Source organism: Periplaneta americana, chromosome 5, assembly GCF_040183065.1.
Source record: "Periplaneta americana isolate PAMFEO1 chromosome 5, P.americana_PAMFEO1_priV1, whole genome shotgun sequence".
Taxonomy (NCBI): Eukaryota; Metazoa; Arthropoda; class Insecta; order Blattodea; family Blattidae; genus Periplaneta; species Periplaneta americana.
The window spans coordinates 103935891-103958847 of NC_091121.1; the positions used below are offsets into that span (position 1 = coordinate 103935891).

The 22957-nt window shown below is 38.0% G+C and overlaps 1 protein-coding gene across 1 annotated transcript in view; it reads right to left on the reverse strand.

Moving 5' to 3' along the window:
- LOC138700056 (alpha-2Da adrenergic receptor) overlaps positions 1 to 22957 on the reverse strand; it is a 687508-nt gene that overhangs the window by 46431 nt on the left and 618120 nt on the right. Inside the window, exons 5-6 of the mRNA XM_069826359.1 lie at positions 19731 to 20174; positions 6481 to 6807 (exon numbers count right to left, since the gene is read on the reverse strand). Coding sequence (XP_069682460.1) covers positions 6481 to 6807; positions 19731 to 20174 — 771 coding nt within the window. The remainder of the gene's footprint in view (positions 1 to 6480; positions 6808 to 19730; positions 20175 to 22957) is intronic.

Here is a 22957-nt window from a genome sequence, read left to right on the forward strand (position 1 = left end):
TAGCGAGATAGTATTTGGCGAGATGAGGCTGAGGATTCGCCATTGATCACCTGAGATTCGCCTTACGGTTGGGAAAAAAACCTGGGATAAAACCCCACCAGGTAATTAGCTCAAGAGGGATTCGAACCCACCCCCGAGCGCAACTCAGGATCGGCAGGCAAGCGATTCAGCCGAATTAGCTGCTCCGCCGATGATTGCGAGTCAAAAATTAACAGACGCTATAGCTAATAAGCAGAGATCGGAAGTTTAAGCATTATGAATAGCTAAAATACGTAATAAATGGCAATTACAAAAACCTTGCACTTTCCACAAAGGGATTTAGGCAGCAAGAAAAGCTTCACATAAGTCGAATGCAAATTGAGATTTTCGACTCGATGTTGCAATTACTGTTGGAAGTAAAGAAATCTTCTTCCCAGTAGCCTTGGAAAGTGCATTTTTGTGTTTTGTTGTTGTACTGATATGTTGCGCTATGAAATACTTAGCTCACTGTTGCTAACATATCACCCTACAATCTCGCTAACTTTTCAACAAAAAGTAGCTAAATCTCTCCAAAGTTTGTTAAAAAATCCCCAGATATGTAGCTAAAATTTAATAATAAATATCACTAAATAAAAATAAGAAAAACATACATATGCGGAGAAAAATATCTCGTGGTCATCCTCTTCTGCGGAGTCTGGTTGTATTGCTGACGGCTGTGATGTTGAGGCGGAAGTTGTAGGAACAGCTGATTATGAATACACTGCACTTGATCCAATTATTGACACTACACTTTCTGGCAAATTGTTTGTGTGGAAATTTTCACCCAAGCGTTTGATCACAATTTTTTTTGTGAAATCTAAGACCTTTTAAATCTTATGTATTAAAATATACAGGGTGTTTAAAAAATATGGGGCATAATTTCAGGTATGTATTTCCCACATGTAGACAATCAAAATAGTTCATTACAACATGTGTCTGGAAATGCTTTATTTCCGAGTTATGACCTTCACAACATTGAAATTCACCGGAACGTTTTTCTTTCCTCAGGTCGTTGTCATTACAGAAGATGTTCAAAATGTCCACCTCCTGCTTGAATACAGACCTCACATCGATGTCTCATTGACCTGCGAACACGATCCCAAACTCCAGGAGTATTGCGTATGTCCTCAGAACATGCCACAATTCGGTTCCGAAGGGATTCCAAATCAGGCACCGGAGACGAATAAACCAATGGTTTTAAATGGCCCCACAAGTAGAAATCGAGAGGGTTCAGATCAGGTGAGCGTGGAGGCCAAGCAATTGGGCCACCTCTACCTATCCATCGATCAGGAAACCTTCGATCCAAGTACCGGCGAGCAGTACGACTGAAGTGTGCAGGAGCGCCATCATGAAAGAAGTGAATGTGTTGACGATTGATCAGTGGAGTGTCTTCTAAAATATGAGGTATGGTGTTTTCCAGGAAGTTTGTGTACGCCTGCCCCGTAAGTCTGTTTACAAGTACATGGGGTCCAACCTTGGGGTCCAACTAATCGATCACCAATGATACCGGCCCACATGTTGAGGGAGAACCCCCACCTGGTGATGAGATGGAACAGTTGCACGTGGGTTTTCAAACGCCCATACATGCTTGTTGTGGAAATTTGTTATGCCATCTCGTGTGAACTGTGCTTCATCTGTAAATAATACTAAGGCAGGAAAGTTCGGATTTACACCACACTGCTGCAAGAACCACTGACAGAACCTAACTCGTTCGTGCAGGGTAATCTGCTGGTGACAGGGCCTGTACACGTTGCAAATGATAAGGATACAATTGATACTCTTTCAACAGTCTCCAGACAGTCGTATGACGAACATTGACTTGCAACGCTACCCTTCGTGTGCTGATAGAAGGAGTCATGTTCACAGCCTCCAGAATCTCCTCCTGTATTTCTGGAGTTGTAGATCTTGGTCGTCCCCTTCCCAAACCAGGAGAGTTAAATTTTCCATACTCGCACAGACGGTAATGGAGACGTACAAATGTCTTCCGATCTGGACATTGTCGCTGTGGGTACGTCTCCTGGTACAAACGACGAGCCAGCGCAGCATTGCCGTCCGCCTTACCGTACATGAAGTGTATCTCTGCCAGCTCTTGATTTGAATACATGTCGCACAGTCTAACGCCTACACAACACTGAATGTAACCTTCGCCTCGGAATGAAATGTCAGAGTGCCCTCTTAATGTCTCCTTTGACGGCAACGACCTGCGGAAAGAAAAACGTTCCGGTGAATTTCAATGTTGTGAAGGCCATAACTCGGAAATAAAGCATTTCCGGACACATGTTGTAATGAACTATTTCGATTGTCTACTTGTGGGAAATACATACCTGAAATTATGCCCCGTATTTTTGAAACACCCTGCATTAAAATCAGGAAAAACTACAGTCTCATTTGCTTCACACGAACTGGAGGCACAAAATTCCAAAACTCTATTGCCTCGGGTCGGTTAGGAGTGGAAAATCTCCACGTTGCGGGGAAGAACCAAGAATCAGCTGCAGCTCGCGGCTCGTGACGTATCAAACAAATTTGCCACCGTTTTTGTTGTTGGAGCAGTAGCATTGAAAGAGAGAGACCTAACCCGTGAGAATCATTGAATCAACATCTTTCGCCCCTGATCATAAATATATGAGATGAGGGCTTTCACGTATGAATCATTAGACGACTCGGTTATGCAACCATGCCTCTCCTGAAACTAAGAAGTGTATGACTTCAGTTGAATGTTTTAATTTGAAAGAAAGGAAAGAGTGGAAGAATATAAAAATCAGCAGAAAAGTCGCTAAACGTATTTTACAAAATTTGTCGCCGAAACTGATTCAAAATTCCCTAGATTTAGCGACTTATCGCCAAATATGGCAACATTGATTTAGCTAGCCACCACAACGTCGCAATGAAAACTGAAAGAAAAATAACCGTTAAAAATAACGTTAGACCCGCACTCATTGTTACCTTGTCAAATAAACACAAGTGATAATTCAAACGCTTACTGTTGTACATTTTTGCATGGCAGCACTCATTGTTGCAAAGAGAATATGAACCGACTGAAAGACAATAATATACATTCGGTGAAGTCACTTTCATTATAGGAAATTTTTAATAATAAATTAATAAATACTAGATAAATAATCAAATAAAGGCAAAAAAGCATTTATTTTGTAAATTAGGCATTTATATTTAAAAAGGCAGAAAAGGGCAACATAAACCTGTGACGTTTCAATCACAAAGGTATAATTAGTACAGATTTACTTTCAAAATGAAGATAGATTTAACACATTTAAAAAGGCATTCTCGCAAAATTCCGGTCTCTGCTCATGAGTATACTCGTGGCCCCTAGTAAGGTTTAGATTAACAAATGTAAAAATACAAGTATTGGTATTAACATGTTCAAAGCATGAAAAAAAGCAAGAACTAAATTTATTTATCCATACAATTAATGTGTTTTCTACATGAGTTGGTTATACACTACAAGAGAGCAATAATCTTAGCATTGGCAATAAATTAGCCTACAAAATTACTTCATATTTACGAGTTTGTCTCGTGCGATAACGTCACGGTTTATTCTTTATAAGCCGTGGTTTGTTGTCGTTTCCAAGGTAACGTTCATGTGTTTATAAGCGACGATAAACGTAGCAGAGATCACTGATGGTAGTTAGGGAATATCATTTTTTAAAGTCATAAATTGTAATTTTAATATATGTTATATATAAAAGCGAGACTCACAAATTTGTAACCATTCATGTACTGTTTCTCATTTCAAAAAGTTTTTGTTTACCACGTCACCGTTGCTGTGTTGCTAGGTAATCGTTATAGTACGCGAGCTATACTATAAAGAGCGTATACTGCGCGATTTTGATCATCAAAACAATCCGTTCATAATCCTAGGATTGCATAAAATACCCCATGTTCCTGGGAGCTTCCGGTACCTGTTTCAATATACAGTATCCATGAGGTAATCATCACGAAGGGAATTTAATCCTCAAGGCTTAGATAAATGATGTAGGTCATATCTGTTGTTGATATTGGGTGTTGTTCGTTTGTTTTGTCAATAAATGAATGGAGTCGTACATTGAAAACAAGAAATAATAATAATAATAATAATAATAATAATAATAATAATAATAATAATAATAATAATAATAATAATAAATCTGTAACCGAAATTTTTCTGGTAATTTTCGCTTTTCCAAAAATAATTGGTGTCAACATGTATACTTAATCATCCTGAAATCAAAAATCGCTTTTTTTTTTTTAAATTTTTGTTTGTATGTATGTCTGTCTGTCTGTCTGCCTGGATGTTACCTTTTCATGCGATAATGGCTGAACCGATTTATATGAAAATTGGAATATACCTAAATTAAGTTCATTCTAACTTAGATTTTAGGCTATGTGACATTTAAAATATGTTATTTAAAAGGGGGGGTTATAAGGCGGCCTGAATTAAAGAAATCGAAATATCTCCCTTATTATTGATTTTCATGACAAATGTTACATAACAAAAGTTTCTTTAAAAATGATTTGCAATAAGTTTTATTCTATGCAAAATTTTGATAGAACTTATGTTTAATGAGATAAATGAGTTTTAATATAACAATGCATTTTATTATATTATAAAAACAAATGACTTTGCCTATAAGGAGCCTTGGACAACAACAAAAGGAAGATATTAACATACAGAGAATGTTTCTGTGTTTGTATGAAGTAATCTCAGAAGCTAATTAACCGGTATGTATAATTATTATTTCACCACTGAAAAGTGTAGTTTCTCTAGATGGACATAATGCTGTAATGTTATTACAGTAACTTCTGAGTGAATCGAGGACAGGTAAGATTAAAATAGATTCTTATGCACAGAAAATTTGATAGGCTATTTTGTATATTATTCGTTTCCTGTATTTCTTAAAATAATATTTATGTAGGCCTACCACATTCATTTTCATCTCAGAGAATTAACGAACAACGAGAGTGTATTGATTTAGTATGCAGTCGACCTGGTTGGCAAGTTGGTATAGCGCTGGCCTTCTATGCCCAAGATTTGTGGTTCGATCCCGGGCCAGGTCGATGGCATTTAAGTGTGCTTAAATGCGACAGGCTTATGTCAGTAGATTTACTGGCATGTAAAAGAACTCCAGCGGGACAAAATTTCGGCACATTCGGCGACGCTGATATAATCTCTGCAGTTGCGAACGTCGTTAAATAAAACATAACAATTTTTTAGTATGCAGTAATAGTACGTTAGCTTAGCATTCCATTATATTAACTATGCTCAATTGAATTGTGTTAAAATAGATAAAATGAATAAACTATGCAATAAATGCATACAGTCAATTCTACGTCATCATTTAAAGTTCAAGCATAGGCATATCATTTAATTGGAAATCTTCTTCCAGCTGCGAGTAAGAGCTTTCAGTTCTTGAAAGTATATTTCATTTCAGACGCTGACCAATTGTCTATTAGGTTTAATATAGTATATATATATATATATATATATATATATATATATATATATATATATATATATATATAGTATTGGATCGGTGTCGGTTAGAGTTCCCGGGTAGCTCAGTGGTAGAGCGTTGGTACGTTAAACCAAAGGTCCCGGGTTCGATACCCGGCTCCGGAACAATTTTTCCCTCGAAATTATTCAAATCAACTTTACAGGGAGTTATACCTGAAATCTTGATTTGCATAATACACGTCACTGTTCGTTAACAGAAAACCACAATTTAAGTCACACGGAGTCATTGTGCACTCGAAGTTGGTTGCTTGACGGTTGTCAGCCCACTTTGAGGTCTGTGGATATAGAGGGAAAAATTGGATCGGTGTCGGTTAGAGTTCCCGGGTAGCTCAGTGGTAGAGCGTTGGTACGTTAAACCAAAGGTCCCGGGTTCGATACCCGGCTCCGGAACAATTTTTCCCTCGAAATTATTTAGTATCAATTTGTTTAATTTTTTAGTAGGTTATTTTACGACGCAGTATCAACATCTTAGGTTATTTATTGTCTGAATGAGATGAAGGTGATAATGCCGGTGAAATGAGTCCGGGTTCCAGCATCGATAGTTAAGCAGCATTTGCTCATGGGTTGAGGGAAAACCCCGGAAAAAATCTTAACCAGGTAACGTGCCCCGACCGGGATAGTATCAATCTTAAAGGTACAGTTGACTGAACAACTCCAGGAAGTATTGCATGATAATAACAGTTAAATTCATAGTTTTAAATACAACTTTCAAAATGATTCAGGAGCAAACGACTTACAACATACAAAAAGCTATCATTCACTAAGTAATTACGAAACTGTATTTAGATTTGTCAATATTTAATTCTAAGAAGTGCAGCGAAGCGCACTGGTATGGCTAGTAGTAGTAGTAGTAGTAGTAGTAGTAGTAGTAGTAGTAGTAATAATAATAATAATAATAATAATAATAATAATAATAATAATAATAATAATAATAATAATAAAGCAACCGTTACCTGGAAGGCGAGCATATTGGCCAAGTGGCGTCGGCTGTGGAGGGACTGTCTGCTCGCCGTCTTGACGAGCGGCGGTCGGGGGCAGGGCGGCGGCGGACGTCGCAGGCGGCGGTTAGCGCGGACAATGCTGCGCTCGGAGCGCGTGGCGCGCTGCAATTTGTTCAACTTGACGGGCCCGCTCTCCGAGCTCTGAATGTGGCGACGCTTCTTCCGCGGCGGGAATCGCGGTCGTAAATCATCGAGATCTGCTCGGATCTGGAGGGCGAGGGCCTCATTGTCTGAGGAGTCGTCCTCTTCGGGCATGTCTCCCCCGCGGTACGGGATCACCTGCAACACGACACCTGTTTTATCTTGCGTCGCCGCTAATGGAGTCATTTGTGGCTGTCTAGCGTCGCATTACCTCGCGATGATAGAACAACTCATCAGATGTCTTGCATAGCAAGAAACACTCTCTGATACATATTTATTTAATCACTGTGTGCCTTTCCACCGCTTCAGATGTATTCCTAATTTCTGAAATGCAGGAAAAATGAATTCAAGACTAGGAGCATATTTATAATGTCATCATCGGCATCATCATACAGAACTTATCGATTTGACATTAAGGCGCCTATCCACGAAACGAGGCCGCTACTTCTGGCCGCCTCTCGCGGCAGCCTCGCTTGTTGTTTGCCTCTCGGTTCTGTCCATAGATGGAGTTATGGGGGGGGGGCATGGGGAGGCAATGCTCCCCCCCAAACTTGGCCGAACTCTTTTTTTCTATTAACATTATAAAATATTGAATTCAAAAGATTTTTATTGTTCTTGTTTATGATTAAGTTTCTGTGCTTAAATTGACGAATTATTGTCTTCAGACCATGTGTCTGGACTATAATATTTATTTTAAATTTCTGAATGTATAAGAATTTCTATAGCTTATCAGAGGAATGCAAGCACTATAATGTTTTTTTTTTTTTTTGTAAAATTAACAGCCTGTACTGATGGTTGGAACTCTGCAGGTGTTCAAGCAGCCACTTGAAGAAATATGTGTGACATACTGCACAACAATGCAGAAAAAATAAAAGTGATCCCGGTTAAACTTAAAGACGAGATTAAATAAAATAATTAGAATTTACATTTCATATGATATCTTGCTCTTTTAAATAAACAAATAAAGTAAATGTAAAATTGGTCCATCGCTGTGGAATAATGATAAGCACGTCTGGCCATGAAACAAGCAGTTTGGACAAGTTATTTGGTTGGGGGTTTTCCGGAGTTTTCCCTCAAGCAATTGAAGCAGAATTGCTGGGTAATTTTCGATGAGGGACCTCGGACTCATTTCGCCATCATTAATTCACACATCATCCATACAATAGACCGGGTTAAGTTCACGGTGTGGCGTGCTATACTTGTACAAAAGCGAGGCCGTTCGGCTACCCATTCATTCACAGAATAGGAGTGGTAAGCACAATAAGTCTCAGGCTGCAGTGCAAGCCTTCGAGTCCCTCTTCCTTACAAGAGGAGAAAAAAGTAAAATTGTCTGTATATTTTGTTACAATTTTACTTTATTTTACAATACCTTTATTAAATGATCATATTCTGATATGGTGTAGCAAGGTCAAGCTATAATGGTGGTAGAAGATAAATAATGTCCCTCATAATCTCGTTATATCAGGATTCTATGGTTTTGCTTTGCCCCCCCCCCCCCCCAAGGAAACTGTTCTCTCTCCGCCTATGGTTCTGTCCTTGTGGTAGCGTGAGTAGAACGCAAAGCAGCCTGAGCCAGCAGTTAGTGCGCTGCAACTGAGGCAGTTAAAATTTAGTTGAGTCATGACACCATTACCAACGAACAGTCCGCAAGGAGCGAGTTAATCACTGCGCGACGCCTTTGATTGCATCCAAAAACAGACTGGGATTGGCTCACAGGTGAAGTAGCCTCGCACTCTTGCAAGGCCGCCGTGCAATATTGCGTGGCAAGGTATCCGCTGAGCGAAGCAAGCATCATAGGGCAGCCTCGCTTCGTGGGTACACGACTTCAGGAGAACACACGATAGAGATTCAGCATGACGCTACAGTTTCTTAGATAAAACAACGTTTCACACTGATGAGCCATCCATGAACGGAGTTCAAAACCCGCAATATCAATTATCAATTTACTAGTTTATCTATATTTCATTATTGGTATCTCAATTCAATTTTAAATTATTGTAAGCCTTTTCTTTGTAATGTGTTGTTTGTGAAGAAGTTATAAATGAATGAATGAATGGATTTTATGGTTGCTAATGTTTGTTTCTTATGTATTATTATTACAACGGTGGATCGTGGTATGTTCAATTCACCGCCTCCTTTGCGAGTTGATTTTTGCGGGCTACGCGCGAAACTGAATCGTATGCGCGAAACTGTTTCTTCAGACACAGGAGGACGGCCCGTTCACGTCACTTCACAGAGGCATTCCGTGGATTTAATATGTTTATAAACTATCGTCGAATGGAGTTGACGCTTGGTGGATCTTTAAGGAACTTCGTTCTGAAGTGTCGCCGAACCGTTGTGCCAGGTAGAGTTGGATGAAATTCGAGGAAAGCATGTTCATTCTCACTGTTTGTTGCCATCTTACATGTATAGCGCTATCGTGGCTATAGGAGGAAACGTACGCTTGCCGGGAAATTAAATTAAACTTTGGGAGGTACAACACCAAACGCGATCACCGTATCTCTAACAATACGGCCATAAAATCAGGAATCCGCTTCAATAATTTGTAAACATCCCCTATGTACGTAGACAGACCGCAGACGTGCAAAAGTATAAATTGAAGTCGAAAGTTTTTGTGAAACGGTGGCAATTTTTGAGATCAATCGACATACAGAAAGCACACATGGGGAATGGAGGTAGAGCTCCATGATATCATGATATCGGCACTAGAATGAGGTGGTGTGGTCGGCATCAAGCTCCGACCGCCTTTTATTCTCGGAAAAGGCCCGATATTCAATTTGATAGGAGATTGAATGGGTCCCGCGATTGATCTGGATTTTTTACTATCACCAGGAATTGAATCCGAAACTTTCTAGCCTGTAGCCATTTGATCCATCAATTGAGCTACAATGATGGGGGTAATAAATTCCGTTGATCATAAAGGTCCGGTCAACGAAGAATTAAGCGTATCTTTTAATATGAATGATAAGCTTTACTGAAGAAATTTGACAAAAACAACTCAGAAATGGATCAAAATGTTCCAACATAAAGTATAGAGCAGTTTTGGCCCGTAATATGGGCAGAAGATTCAAGCAATAATAACAAAAGTTTGTGGACCGAGAAGGACTGGAGAAAGTGTAAGTGAAAACAAAGATGTTTGCAAATTGAAAGACTACAGGCCTATAATATAATAGTTGAAGCATTTTACATCGACGAATTAGTAGATAGACCAACATTTTACTGGTTTTATACAGAATTCATACCAAATTTCAGTTTTTTTAGGAGAAAATATTACATATTTTTAAATCATACATTGAAAATTAAAATTACTGGGTCATAAATTCTGTCAGCTTAGTAGAGGAGCAAAAGGGTTATGAAACAAATTCTGAGGGACGCAGAGAATTAAAAAAAAATATTGATTCCATCATGCTAAAAAATGCTCATAAGTTTGAAATATATACAGAACTTTTACTGATTACAGACATATCATTGATTTTGTGCTTTATTAGCACAATTTCATTAATGTCAAGTAGATTATGGTAAGCATTTCCTCAGAGCTAATATTTTAGGAGAAAAATTTTCTCCGGCGCCGGGGATCGAACCCGGGTCCTTGGTTCTACGTACCAAGCGCTCTGGCCACTGAGCTACGCCGAATTCAATCCACAGCACCGGACCGAACCTTCTTCCTTCGATGTTTCCCTTTGTGGCCTGACTCCAAGTTAGGCATATATATATATATATATATATATATATATATATATATATATATGTTGACGTGTATCCAATGTCAACTGCCATTATACTAGGAGCGCACTCAGCTGAGTGACTTGTTGGCCGGGAATCCGCAGTTATTATGCACTGCTAGCTAAGAGAATATTATAGATATATTAATTTATCCCACAGAATTTATCTGTAATGTTGATACTTGATATTTTAGGAGAAAAATTCGCTCCGGCGCCGGGGATCGAACCCGGGTCCTTGGTTCTACGTACCAAGCGCTCTGACCACTGAGCTACGCCGAATTCAATCCACAGCGCCGGACCGAACCTTCCTCCTTCGATGTTTCCCTTTGTGGCCTGACTCCAAGTTAGGCATATATATATATATATATATATATATATATATATATATATATATATATATATTGACGTGTATCCAATGTCAACTGCCATTATACTAGGAGCGCACTCAGGTGAGTGACATGTTGGCCGGGAATCTGCAGTTATTATGCACTGCTAACTAAGAGAATATTATAGATATATTAATTTCTCCTGAAATATTAAGTATCAACATTACATATAAATTCTGTGGGATAAATTAATATATCTGTAATATTTCCTCAGACGACATTTTCAGCGTCTATGATTTCGCTTGCATTAAAATTTCTGAATATATCTGAACACGACTTTTCCATAGAAAGTGTCATATCTGTGGAATGTAAAATTATACATTCAATGTATGTTTTAAGTGAGTAACGATGCTGTATCAACTACACGGTTACCTACTGTCGGTGGAAAGAGTATTGGCGATAAATAATTTTAGCGAAATAAGTTCGAATCATGGAATCTTTTGACATTCGCCATATATTTTTAGGAAAACCTTGCAAAACTGAACCAGGTAATCTTCAACTGTAGCGCAGCGATGTACAGAGTTAAGCCTTGGTTTTCCTGAACCGACGCATGAGAGGTTTCTATAACTGCGAGGTACGCAGATCTCGCACCTCGCAGTTATAGAAACCACTCACTATCTTTCGTGTAGTCCGGATTTGTGCGAAGCTGGCCTCGCACCTCGCAACTCGTATGCGTCGGTTCAGAAAAATCAAGGCTTTAGACCTTCCCATGTTCTTCAACAGCAGATTTTATGGATCAATTAAAGCGTAGGCAAAGTAATTGCTACATATCGCAGAAAAATGCTATCGAGACACAGAAATATTATTGTGGGTGATGATACCAGGTAAGTAACCAGCGAGGAAGGATAGTTCGAATCGGATGATGGAAATCTTATTCAAGCTGTAAAGTGGGAGGAAATTATATAGGCCTATATGCATAGGCCTACTAGCATATACTGTTTGTGTTTGTGTGTATATTTTATTCTTCAGTAGCAAGAATTGAACAGGAAGAAGTTAACCATATCGTGATAATACGTATTTACTGTTAGAAAATAAGGACTGATAAGGAAACTATTAATGAGTTCATGTCGAAACTTCCTTCAAACATCCAATAACTTACAAGATGTTGTTATATGTTCACAGCATATAGTAGAATACAAAACAGATAGTTACTCATACCTGTACTAACTGTAAGTTTATGAAATTAAAACTTGTCTAGATACTAGAATAATAACTCAAAACTGATTATCTAGCTGTGATTTTGCGAGATCCTCCCCAATCGTGAGGCGAATCTCAGGTAATCTAAGGCAAATCCTCGGCCTCATCTCGACAAATACCATCTCGCTATCACCAATCCCATCGACGCTAAGTAACCGAGTAGTTGATACAGTGTCGTTAAATAGCCAACTAAATAAAAGCAATTCAAACTAATCTCTCCAAGTACGAGATGTTGTTTCTTAATGTGACATTGCACTAAGTTTTACACCATTCCTGTTAATATTACAGCACACACTTTTGCGTGCCTGCTTGGAGATCCATGTGTGCGATTCTCACATTGAGCTATACTTATGCGAAGATGAACCCTCACGTAGCCCGTGTTTGAGGAATTTAATATTCGTGGATTACTGCGTTGCCTCATGGACCGGAAATCGATTCTCTCTGCCGTATATTTTGACAGGATTTTCCTTGATTTAATTATAGCCTATAAAACTAATGAAAACTAATATCACGATTTATCTTACAGCAAATTAACGAAACGTAAATTAAACTGAAGTAAAAGAAATGTATTTTATTTGGTTTAAGTACATTTTCGGATAAGTGCCAATATAAAATCTTCAAACAGACTACGACATCTTTTACAGCAAAGCAAAGTACATACAGTAAAATAATTTGTTTCGTTTACGTAACTTTCCGAACAAATACCAATACAGAGTCTTAAAATAGGTCATGACTTCTCTTACAATAATTCAAATCAAATTAAAGTACCGTAAAATAAAGTAATTTTTTGTTGTGAGAAGTTTTACCGACAAATTTCAATGTTGTCCTAAAATAGGCCACGACCCCTCTTACAGCAAATCAATGCAAAGTAAAGTGAAATAAAAGAAAGTGAAGCAAAATATGACAAAGTAAAATAAAGTAAACTTCAGTGAAGTAAAAGAAATTTAAAATAAAATAAAGCAAAGCAAAATAAGACGAAGTAGAGCAAACCAACGTAAAGTAATGTTAAAGTAAAATAAAGTAAACCTACTTGAAGTTAAATAAAGTAAACCAAAGTCAAGTCAAGTAAAGATAAACGAAGCTGAATAAATTGAACAGAAGTAAAATAAATTAAAATAAAAGAAATGAAGAAAAGTAAATTAAATGGAAATAAATTCCAGCCAAACAAACAAAAGTAAAGTAAAATAACTTAAACTAAAACAAATCAAACAAAAATAATGTAAATTAATACAAATTAAAACAAAAAAAAATCTAAGAAAAGTAAATCAAACGAAAATAAATTCCAGTCAAACAAACCAAAGTAAAGTAAAATAAATTAAAATAAAACAAACCAAACAAAAATAACGTAAAGCACATTAAAGTAATATAAATTAAAACAAAACAAATCGAAGAAAATTAAATTAAAAGGAAATAAATTCCAGTCAAACAAACCAAAATAAAGTAATTTTTCTTTATTTTAGTAGGTTATTTTACGACGCTTTATCAACATCTTAGGTTATTTAGCGTCTGAATGATATGAAGGTGATAATGCCGGTGAATGAGTCCGGAGTTCAATACCGAAAGTTACCCAGCATTTGCTCGTATTGGGTTGAGGGAAAACCCCGGAAACTCAACCACGTAACTTGCCCCGACCAGGAATCGAACCCGGGTCACCTGGTTTCGCGGCCAGACGCGTAACCGTTACGTCACAGGTGTGGACTAAGTAAAGTAAAATAAATTAAACTAAAACAAACCAAACAAAAATAAAGTAAAGCACATTAAAGTAATACATATTAAAATAAAACAAATCGAAGAAAAGTTAATTAAAAGGGAATAGGCCTAAATTTCAGCCAAACAAACCAAATAAACCAAAGTAAAATGAATTAAACTAAATCAAACCAAACAAAAATGAAGTAAAGCACATTAAAGTAATACATATTAAAACAAAACAAATCGAAGAAAAGTTAATTAAAAGGAAATAAATTCCATAAAACAAACCAAAGTAAAGTAAAATAAATTAAACCAAAACAAACCAAAAAAATAAAGTAAAGCACATTAAAGTAATAAAAATTAAAACAACGTAAAATAAATGGCAATAAAGCACACTAAAGTAATGTAAAGCAAACAAAATTGAAGTGAACCAAACGAAATTAATGTAAACTAGAGCAAACCTAAGTAAAGAAAAATAAAAGAAAAGTCAAAGGAATCTAAAGTAGAGCAAATCTAAGTAAAGTAAGATTTGATCATTCCGTTCTTATTTTATTAAATTAAGTTATGTACGGTACACTTTGCCAAATTATGCAACCTACAAATTGTAGGATGTTTTAATGAACCCCACTAATTTTCTATATACTTTCCTAGAAATACTCTAAAATGTAGATTATTTTATTTATTAATTGGGATGTTGGCACTGAACAACATGGTAGGCTACACAAATCCATGCTAAACGTCGAGTTAATATCTTCATAATTTTCAGATTTTTATGGTACTGATTCTTTTTGATTACATTCAACACACTTTCTGTGCCTTTTGGTATTGCAGTAGTGTCTTTCAATGCACTGTTTTTGTCACTTTACTTTTATTTTACGCAATTTTTAAGTAATGTTGTTTATATTAACAATGAAAATAATATTAGTTCAAATACTCTAAACTATGCCCTGCAATATTACACCCTTGAACGTCTTACTTAAGGCATTTTACCTCTGTAATTAACCTTCAACCAGTCACAAAGATATAGCTATTTAAGGGGTTAGTACAACTTACAGCAAGTAAAATTTTGGAAATATTGAACATTTTTTTCCTCCATTACTGTATTTTGTACAAAAATGAAGATGAGTGTATGTAAGACACTGTCCTTCTGCAATATGAAAAAAATATATATATATTTTTACGATTAAAAAAATTATTTACGTTTTCTTTTAATTCTGTTCACTGTGCAGTGATGAAGCGTTTCCCACATAACTAAGAAACTATCCAACATTCTGTGATGAAAGTTTTTGTGTGTATTTATGCATGTCATATTTACAATATGGTGCAAAATCACTTCTCTACCTTTGATAGATTGTCTGATAAAAAATAAATTCATTTAAGAAATGATCAAATATCAGTATTTTATTCTAACACAAAATAAAAATATATTATATTTACTAAGGAATATACTTGAAAGAGCATGATATTATAAACATGAGTTTCAGTAATAAAATAAAAGAAATAGAACATGACAAAGTTAACAAGTTTATGAGTTATGAAGGAAACGCTTCATCACTGCACAAAAAACTGCCACTACTTTGAATTTTGAAAAAAAAAAAATAATTTTTTTAAATCGTAAAAATATTTGTTTTTATAGTAGAAGGACAGTGTTTTACACGTACCAATTTTCATTATTGGTCCCTATCACCACGGCATGGCGCGTCCTCAGGTTGCGGATAGAGGAGACGGCCTCCAGATATGGAGGGTAGCTGCGAATATATTGAATAAGCAGTCGTGGACAGCCGATAAGGGGTGGTCCTCCAGCTTGGGGGTTGGGCGAAGGGCTAACAACCCATTACCGTAAAAAACAGCTTGTTACGAATTCCTACAGTAAGCCTCGGAATAGGACTGATTCTCTGGCACGACCACAGCAAAGGAATAAGGTTTTGAGATTTGGCACTTGGAACGTAACTAGTCTTTATAGAACAGGAGGGGTAACATTAGTAGCAAAAGAACTAGCTAGATGTAGAATAGACTTTGTGGGAGTACAAGAGGTTAGGTTAGATGGGAATGGCATATCACAAATAGGAGATTACTTGTTGTATTATGGGGAAGGAAACAATAATCACCAATTAGGAACAGGATTCTTTGTACATAAAAGAATAAAATCAGCAGTAAAAAAGGTCGAATTTATCAGTGACAGGTTATCATATTTAGTACTTAAGGGTAGATGGTGCGACATCATAGTTATAAATGCTCACGCCCCTACAGAAGAGAAAGACGACCATATAAAGAATAGCTTCTATGAGGAATTGGAACATACTTTTGATCAGTTCCCTAGATATCACATGAAAATTTTATTGGGGGATTTCAACGCTAAAGTAGGACGGGAGGATATTTTTAGACCAACTATTGGAAAAGAGAGCCTACACGCAATTAGTAGTGACAATGGAGTTAGATTAGTCAACTTTGCCACATCGAAAAATTTAATTGTCAAAAGTACAACATTCCCCCATAAGGATATACATAAATATACTTGGACTTCTCCAGATGGATTGACACACAATCAAATAGATCACATCTTGATAGATAAACGGAGACATACTAGTATAGTAAACATTCGAACTTTCAGGGGTGCAGACTGTAATTCTGACCATTATTTGGTGATTGGAGAATTAAGAGAAAGATTATCAGTTGCCAAGCGAGTAGAGCAACAAGTTAATATTACTAAATTCAATATTTTGAAATTAAAGGACGAGGAAGCTAAGCAAAATTTTCAGGTCGAAATTTCTAATAGGTTTGCCACTTTAGAAAGTTCCGACGAAGTTGAGAAAGAATTAGATGTTAATAGCGTGTGGGAAAATATCAGAGATAGTATCAAAATTGCAGCTGAGCAGAGCATAGGTTATTATGAAACTAAGAAAAAGAAACCGTGGTTTGATGAAGATTGTTGCATGGTAGTAGAAAGAAGGAAACAGGCAAAATTGAAATTCTTACAGGATCCAGTTGAGGAGAAGAGAGATAATTATTTCAGTGAAAGACGGGAAGCAAGTCGTACACTTAGGAATAAAAAGAGAGGTTACTTGAAGGAAAAACTGAATGAGGTAGAAACAAATAGTAAGAATAAAAACATTCGAGATTTATATAAGGGTATAAAGGAATTTAAGAACGGATATCAGCCAAGGGTAAACGTGATCAAGGATGAGAATGGTGACTTGCTTGCAGACTCTCCATCAATCCTAAACAGATGGAAAAACTATTTTGCGCAACTACTAAATGTACATAGACCAAATAGAAATGATCGGGACGATATTGAAATACAAACTGCTGAGCCATTTATACCCGAACCTACGCTTTCAGAAGTCGAAATTGCGATAGAAAATCTGAAAAAGTACAAGTCTCCAGGTATCGATCAAATTCCAGCAGAATTAATACAAGAGGGTGGAAGTGCATTATATAGCGAAATTTATAAACTTATACTTGCTATTTGGGAAAAGGAAATTGTACCAGAACAATGGAAGGAGTCCATAATTGTACCTATTTTTAAAAAGGGGGACAAAACCAAATGTGGTAACTTTCGAGGAATATCACTTTTGTTGACGTCGTACAAAATTTTGTCCAATATTCTTTTGAGGAGATTAACTCCGTACGTAGATGAAATTATTGGGGATCATCTGTGCGGTTTTCGGCGTAATAGATCGACTATTGATCAGATTTTTTGTATTCGGCAGATAATGGAGAAAAAATGGGAGTATAAGGGTACAGTACATCAGTTATTCATAGATTTCAAAAAGGCATATGACTCGGTTAAGAGGGAAGTATTATATGATATTCTTATTGAATTTGGTATTCCCAAGAAACTAGTTCGATTAATTAAAATGTGTCTCAGTGAAACATACAGCAGAGTCCGTATAGGTCAGTTTCTATCTGATCCTTTTCCAATTCACTGCGGGCTAAAGCAGGGAGATGCACTATCACCTTTACTTTTTAACTTCGCTTTAGAATATGCCATTAGGAAAGTTCAGGATAACAGGCAGGGTTTGGAATTGAACGGGTTACATCAGCTTCTTGTCTATGCAGATGACGTGAATATGTTAGGAGAAAATACACAAACGGTTAGGGAAAACACGGAAATTTTACTTGAAGCAAGTAAAGCGATCGGTTTGGAAGTAAATCCCGAAAAGACAAAGTATATGATTATGTCTCGTGACGGGAATATTGTACGAAATGGAAATATAAATATTGGAGATTTATCCTTCGAAGAGGTGGAAAAATTCAAATATCTTGGAGCAACAGTAACAAATATAAATGACACTCGGGAGGAAATTAAACGCAGAATAAATATGAGAAATGCGTGTTATTATTCGGTTGAGAAGCTCTTATCATCCAGTCTGCTGTCCAAAAATCTGAAAGTTAGAATTTATAAAACAGTTATATTACCGGTTCTTCTATATGGCCGTGAAACTTGGACTCTCACTCTGAGAGAGGAACATAGGTTAAGGGTGGTTGAGAATAAGGTGCTTAGGAAAATATTTGGGGCTAAGCGGGATGAAGTTACAGGAGAATGGAGAAAGTTACACAACACAGAACTGCACGCATTGTATTCTTCACCTGACATAATTAGGAACTTGAAATCCAGACGTTTGAGATGGGCAGGGCATGTAGCACGTATGGGCGAATCCAGAAATGCATATAGAGTGTTAGTTGGGAGACCGGAGGGAAAAAGACCTTTAGGGAGGCCGAGACGTAGATGGGAGGATAATATTAAAATGGATTTGAGGAAGGTGGGGTATGATGATAGAGACTGGCTTAATCTTGCACAGGATAGGGACCGATGGCGGGCTTATGTGAGGGCGGCAATGAACCTTCGGGTTCCTTAAAAGCCATTTGTAAGTAAGTAAGTAAGTACAAGATACAGTAATGGAGGAAAAAAATGTTGAATATTTCCAAAAATTTTACTGTTGTAAGCTATACCTAACCTCTTAAATCAGGCCTGCACAAGGTTTGCGCTCTCCGAGCCGGCTCACAGCTCATGAGCGGAATGCAGATATTAGCTGCGCTCTGTATAAGGGTGGACTGGAAGAAGGAATGATCTCGTACAAAATATACACAAAAGGAAGTACTATTACGAGTGCTTATGAAATGAATTCCCGTTCAGTGTTGCAAAAATATCTCGGACTATTATTAATTAATAAAGATATATTTATTTTACAGAAGTAATAGAAATTCTATAGCTACTTAAATGTAGAATATCATTTTGTTATATTTTTATTTATCAGTACATCAAAACGAGGTTTTATGCTGTTCGCAGCTGAAAGGAACAGTAGCCTACTTATCAGAATGAAACATCAGTTACAAATGTTCGATGTCTGCCTTTATTAAAGTTGATTATAGAAAACAGTTGCTCACAAATATAAATGTTGAGCTAAACGTAGCAATCATTTTCACTGCCAGCCTGTGTAGTCGTGGATATTATTGCTAATGTTTAGTCTTGTAAAACTCAACCAGGCTAGTAGTATTATTCAAACGATCTTTAATCCTTAGGCCACATTGAAGATCAATAAGTTGGAGCTGTAAATCGTTAAATGTTAAATGTTACGTTCCGTCTTTTAGATTCCTCCATAATGTACTGTAGCAGTAGGTAAGCAACGTGAAACAGTTACTGAGAATAGGCCTACACACTGCACTCCACTAGATAAAAGATTTGTCGTTTCCCTCTTCTCTACCTGTAGCAAGTCTATGTCATTCTGACGTATCTTCCTCTCCGTTTCGGCGAGCGGTAAACACAGCTCTCCCGCTCCGAAGGAGCGCGCGCGCTCGTTGAGCGCTGTTTGTGCAGGCCTGCCTTAAATAATACGACCAAGATGCCTAAGAGCAGTGATCGATGAGACAACTCACAATGACTGCATCCCCATTTTGACTTTCTAGATGAGGAGGTCAGAGGATGCGTAACTATTTTGTATACGAACGTACCTGTACAAGCGCTGTGACGTTACATATACTTCGAATCAGGCAACTTCATTCCAGTTTATAGGTAGTTGGAATACGGAACCTAAAAATAAATAACCGTTTACTGGATGATGTGTACCTTGGACGGAGCGTCGTTGGCCACGGACGCCACGATGATGACGTGCTTGGGTCGCCGCAATATGGGCATGGGAAGAGGGAGCTGGCCGCGGGCGGCGGCCGCCGTGAGGGACACCTCGCAGAGCTTGTGTCCCACCGCGAAGTGGCACACGGCCACGGTGAGACAGGGCGCCAGGAACACGAGCGCCAGGTGCGTCACGTTGAAGGCGGTGCGCCAAGTGGGCGACGCCCACGCCTCCTCGCACTGGCCGCCGGATCCCACCGAGTTGACGACGACGACGGGCGACGAGGTGAGCACGGCGCCGCCCCACACGAAGATCATGGTGACCACCATGGCGTGGCGGCGGGGGCGCAGCTGGGAGAAGGCCCGCGGGTGCTTCACGGAGGCGTAGCGGTCCATGGAGAGGGCGCTGAGCGACAGCAGGCTGGCGGTCACTGGCAGGATCTGAGGACACAACATGGCTTTAACGTCACACTTCCGCCATGATTATGTGAAACAGAGAGTTGAATTCTTACAATGGGAGTTGTATCCTCTTAGAAGTTCCTCAGTTTTCCGCATTGGGTCAGAGTCTAGTGCAGGGATGCAGAACTCTGCTACAATTGAAGCACGCGTTACAACTCGGAACACGTAACTCATCCCTTCCCTTAAACTCTCGCGTCGTTGTACGGTAGAGAGGGAGGAGAAGAGGGACCAGTCTATATACCTAAAGTCACACAAACGTCACTGAAGGCTCCGGCCTTGTGGATGGGTAACGAACTCTTTCCCCACGTTTCCGCTCCTCTGTTCCCCAATTCTGCAATCCTGCTTTAGTGGCTGTGTTCCGATGGGAATGATGGGTTATAAGTGTTGGCAATCTTGCAATTATAAACACATATTATGAATACCCATTATTTTGTAGGATTTGTCAGTTTGATAACATTCATGTTATTATTGATCTGTAAAATTGTCTCTTTGTATAGCAGATTTACAATTTCAATCGGACACAAAGCAACTATATTAGATACATTTGTTCAGTTAGTCAGTGATTAGAAGAGCTGAAGAAAAGTATAGATATTAGGGTAGTAACTAATTTCTATATACATTGTTTACAAAATTTGCCGCGTTGCAGGGTGTTTCTACTGTCTGCAAGGGGCACAGAGAGTGAACATCTGACTCTCCTCAATAGTAGACCTGCTTAAGTGACTTGAGGTTGTATCAGAATGCCGAAACAAAAATCCAACAGAGAACAGATAATGAGAAGAGTGAATTCAGAACATGGGGAAATTGTGTTCGACTTAATGAATAATGATATTTTTTGTAAATTTAATATTTGTTCCGAGTTAATTTATTTGAAACATAAGAAATCCTTTAAATGTATATTATGAGTTCATTCATACGGACCGGACTGTACAAGCACCGCTACCGTAACTAGTCGCGCATGTACACAGACATTTTGTACGTATGATGCAACGTAGCCTATAACAAATACCTTTTTCCAGCACTAGTGATTGGATGTTGGCGAACCGTCTACATTTTAATATTAAATTTGCTATGTTATGGCGTTGTTAGCAGAAGAGGAGACAATGCTAAGAGTATGCTACTGGAGCTACATGACATCTGTGAACAGTATGGAATGAAGATAAAATGTAAATAAGACGAAGACCATGGTTATCGGAAGAAAATTAAAGAAGGTAAATTTTCGAATTCGAAATGAGGCAGTAGAGCAAGTGAACAACTTCAAATACTTGGGGTGTACTACAAGCAGTTAAGCCACCGGTATGGTTCAGTCGGTTAAGGCGTTTGTCTGCCGGTTTGAAGTTGAGCTCGGGCGCGGGTTCGATCCCCGCTTGGGCTGAACACCTGGTTGGTTTTCCCTAGGTTTTCCCAAACCGTAAGGTGAATGCCAGGTAATCTATGGCGAATCTTCGGTCTTATCTCGCCAAATACCATCTCGATATCACCAATCTCATCGACGCTAAATAACCTAGTAGTTGATACAGTGTCGTTAAATAACCAACTTAAAAAAACTACAAGCAGTAACATGAGCTGCTGTCAGGAAGACAAAAGGAGAATAGCTATGGCAAAAGAAGCTTTTAATAGAAAAAAGGAGCATCTTTGCGGACCTCTGGAAAAAGAAGTAAAGAAGAGACTAGTGAAGTGCTTTATGTGTAGTGTGACATTGTACGGTGCAGAAACATGGACATTACGACGAAATGAATAGAAACGACTAGAAGCATTTGAAATGTGGATATGGAGAATAATGGAGGGTGTCAAGTGGACAGGCAGAATTAGAAATGAAGCTGTAGGAAAGAGTGGGTGAAGGAAGAAAGTTGCTGAAACTGATCAGGAAGAGAAAAAGGAATTGGTTGGGTTACTAGCTGAGAAGAAACTGCACACTGAAGGATGTACTGGAATGAGTGGTTAATGGGGGAAGACTTCGGGGCAGAAAAAGACATTAACAAACATTTTACGAATGTTCTATTACCCGAATTTGTAACACAGAAACTGATCATGTAAAGTGTATAATTTGTTTTACTGTTAATGCTTTCATATTTACAGCTCACTTGTTTGTTTGAATTGAGCAGGAGTGCAGAAGCAAGAGAACGCAATTTTACGGCATGAATATTGAAGAGAGTTTTTATTAACGGAAAACTGAATAATGTTGTGAGTTTTAGAGTTAAGTTTGTGGCAGTAAATATCACTTCATAACACAAACGCCAATCGTGGTGTACCACGCAGATAACACGTTATTTTAGCATCATTTGGAAACCATGATCATAGGTTTGAATCATGTCTTGAGCATAAACGTCATTCCTTTGCCAATATAATGCCGTGTCTTAAGTGAAGGGACGACGTGTTGGCCACGTCTAGTATCAGCTAGAGGAAATCAGTATAGGTGTATTTTTTACCTTGGCTTATGTCAACAAGTTGCGCAGTTGTTCACGGACTAATCCATTTAACATTGCAAGGAAAATAGGGGTGTATGGGTTAGTTCTACTGCAACGTTCTACTAGAGTAGCACTTTTCCTGATGCATGTTTCTTGAACACTAACGAAGTTATCTCCTGCGGTGGCTGAACCTTCAGCCTGTCACGCAGGTGGTCAGGATTCGAATCCCAGTCAGGTCTGAGCTTTTTCATGGAAAAAAATACAGTGGGTTTTCTCAGGGTTTTCCCGTTTTCCCATTATAGTCATCTACATTATTATATCAATATTTCTCTTTTTCGTCATCATTCCATTCCATTTTGT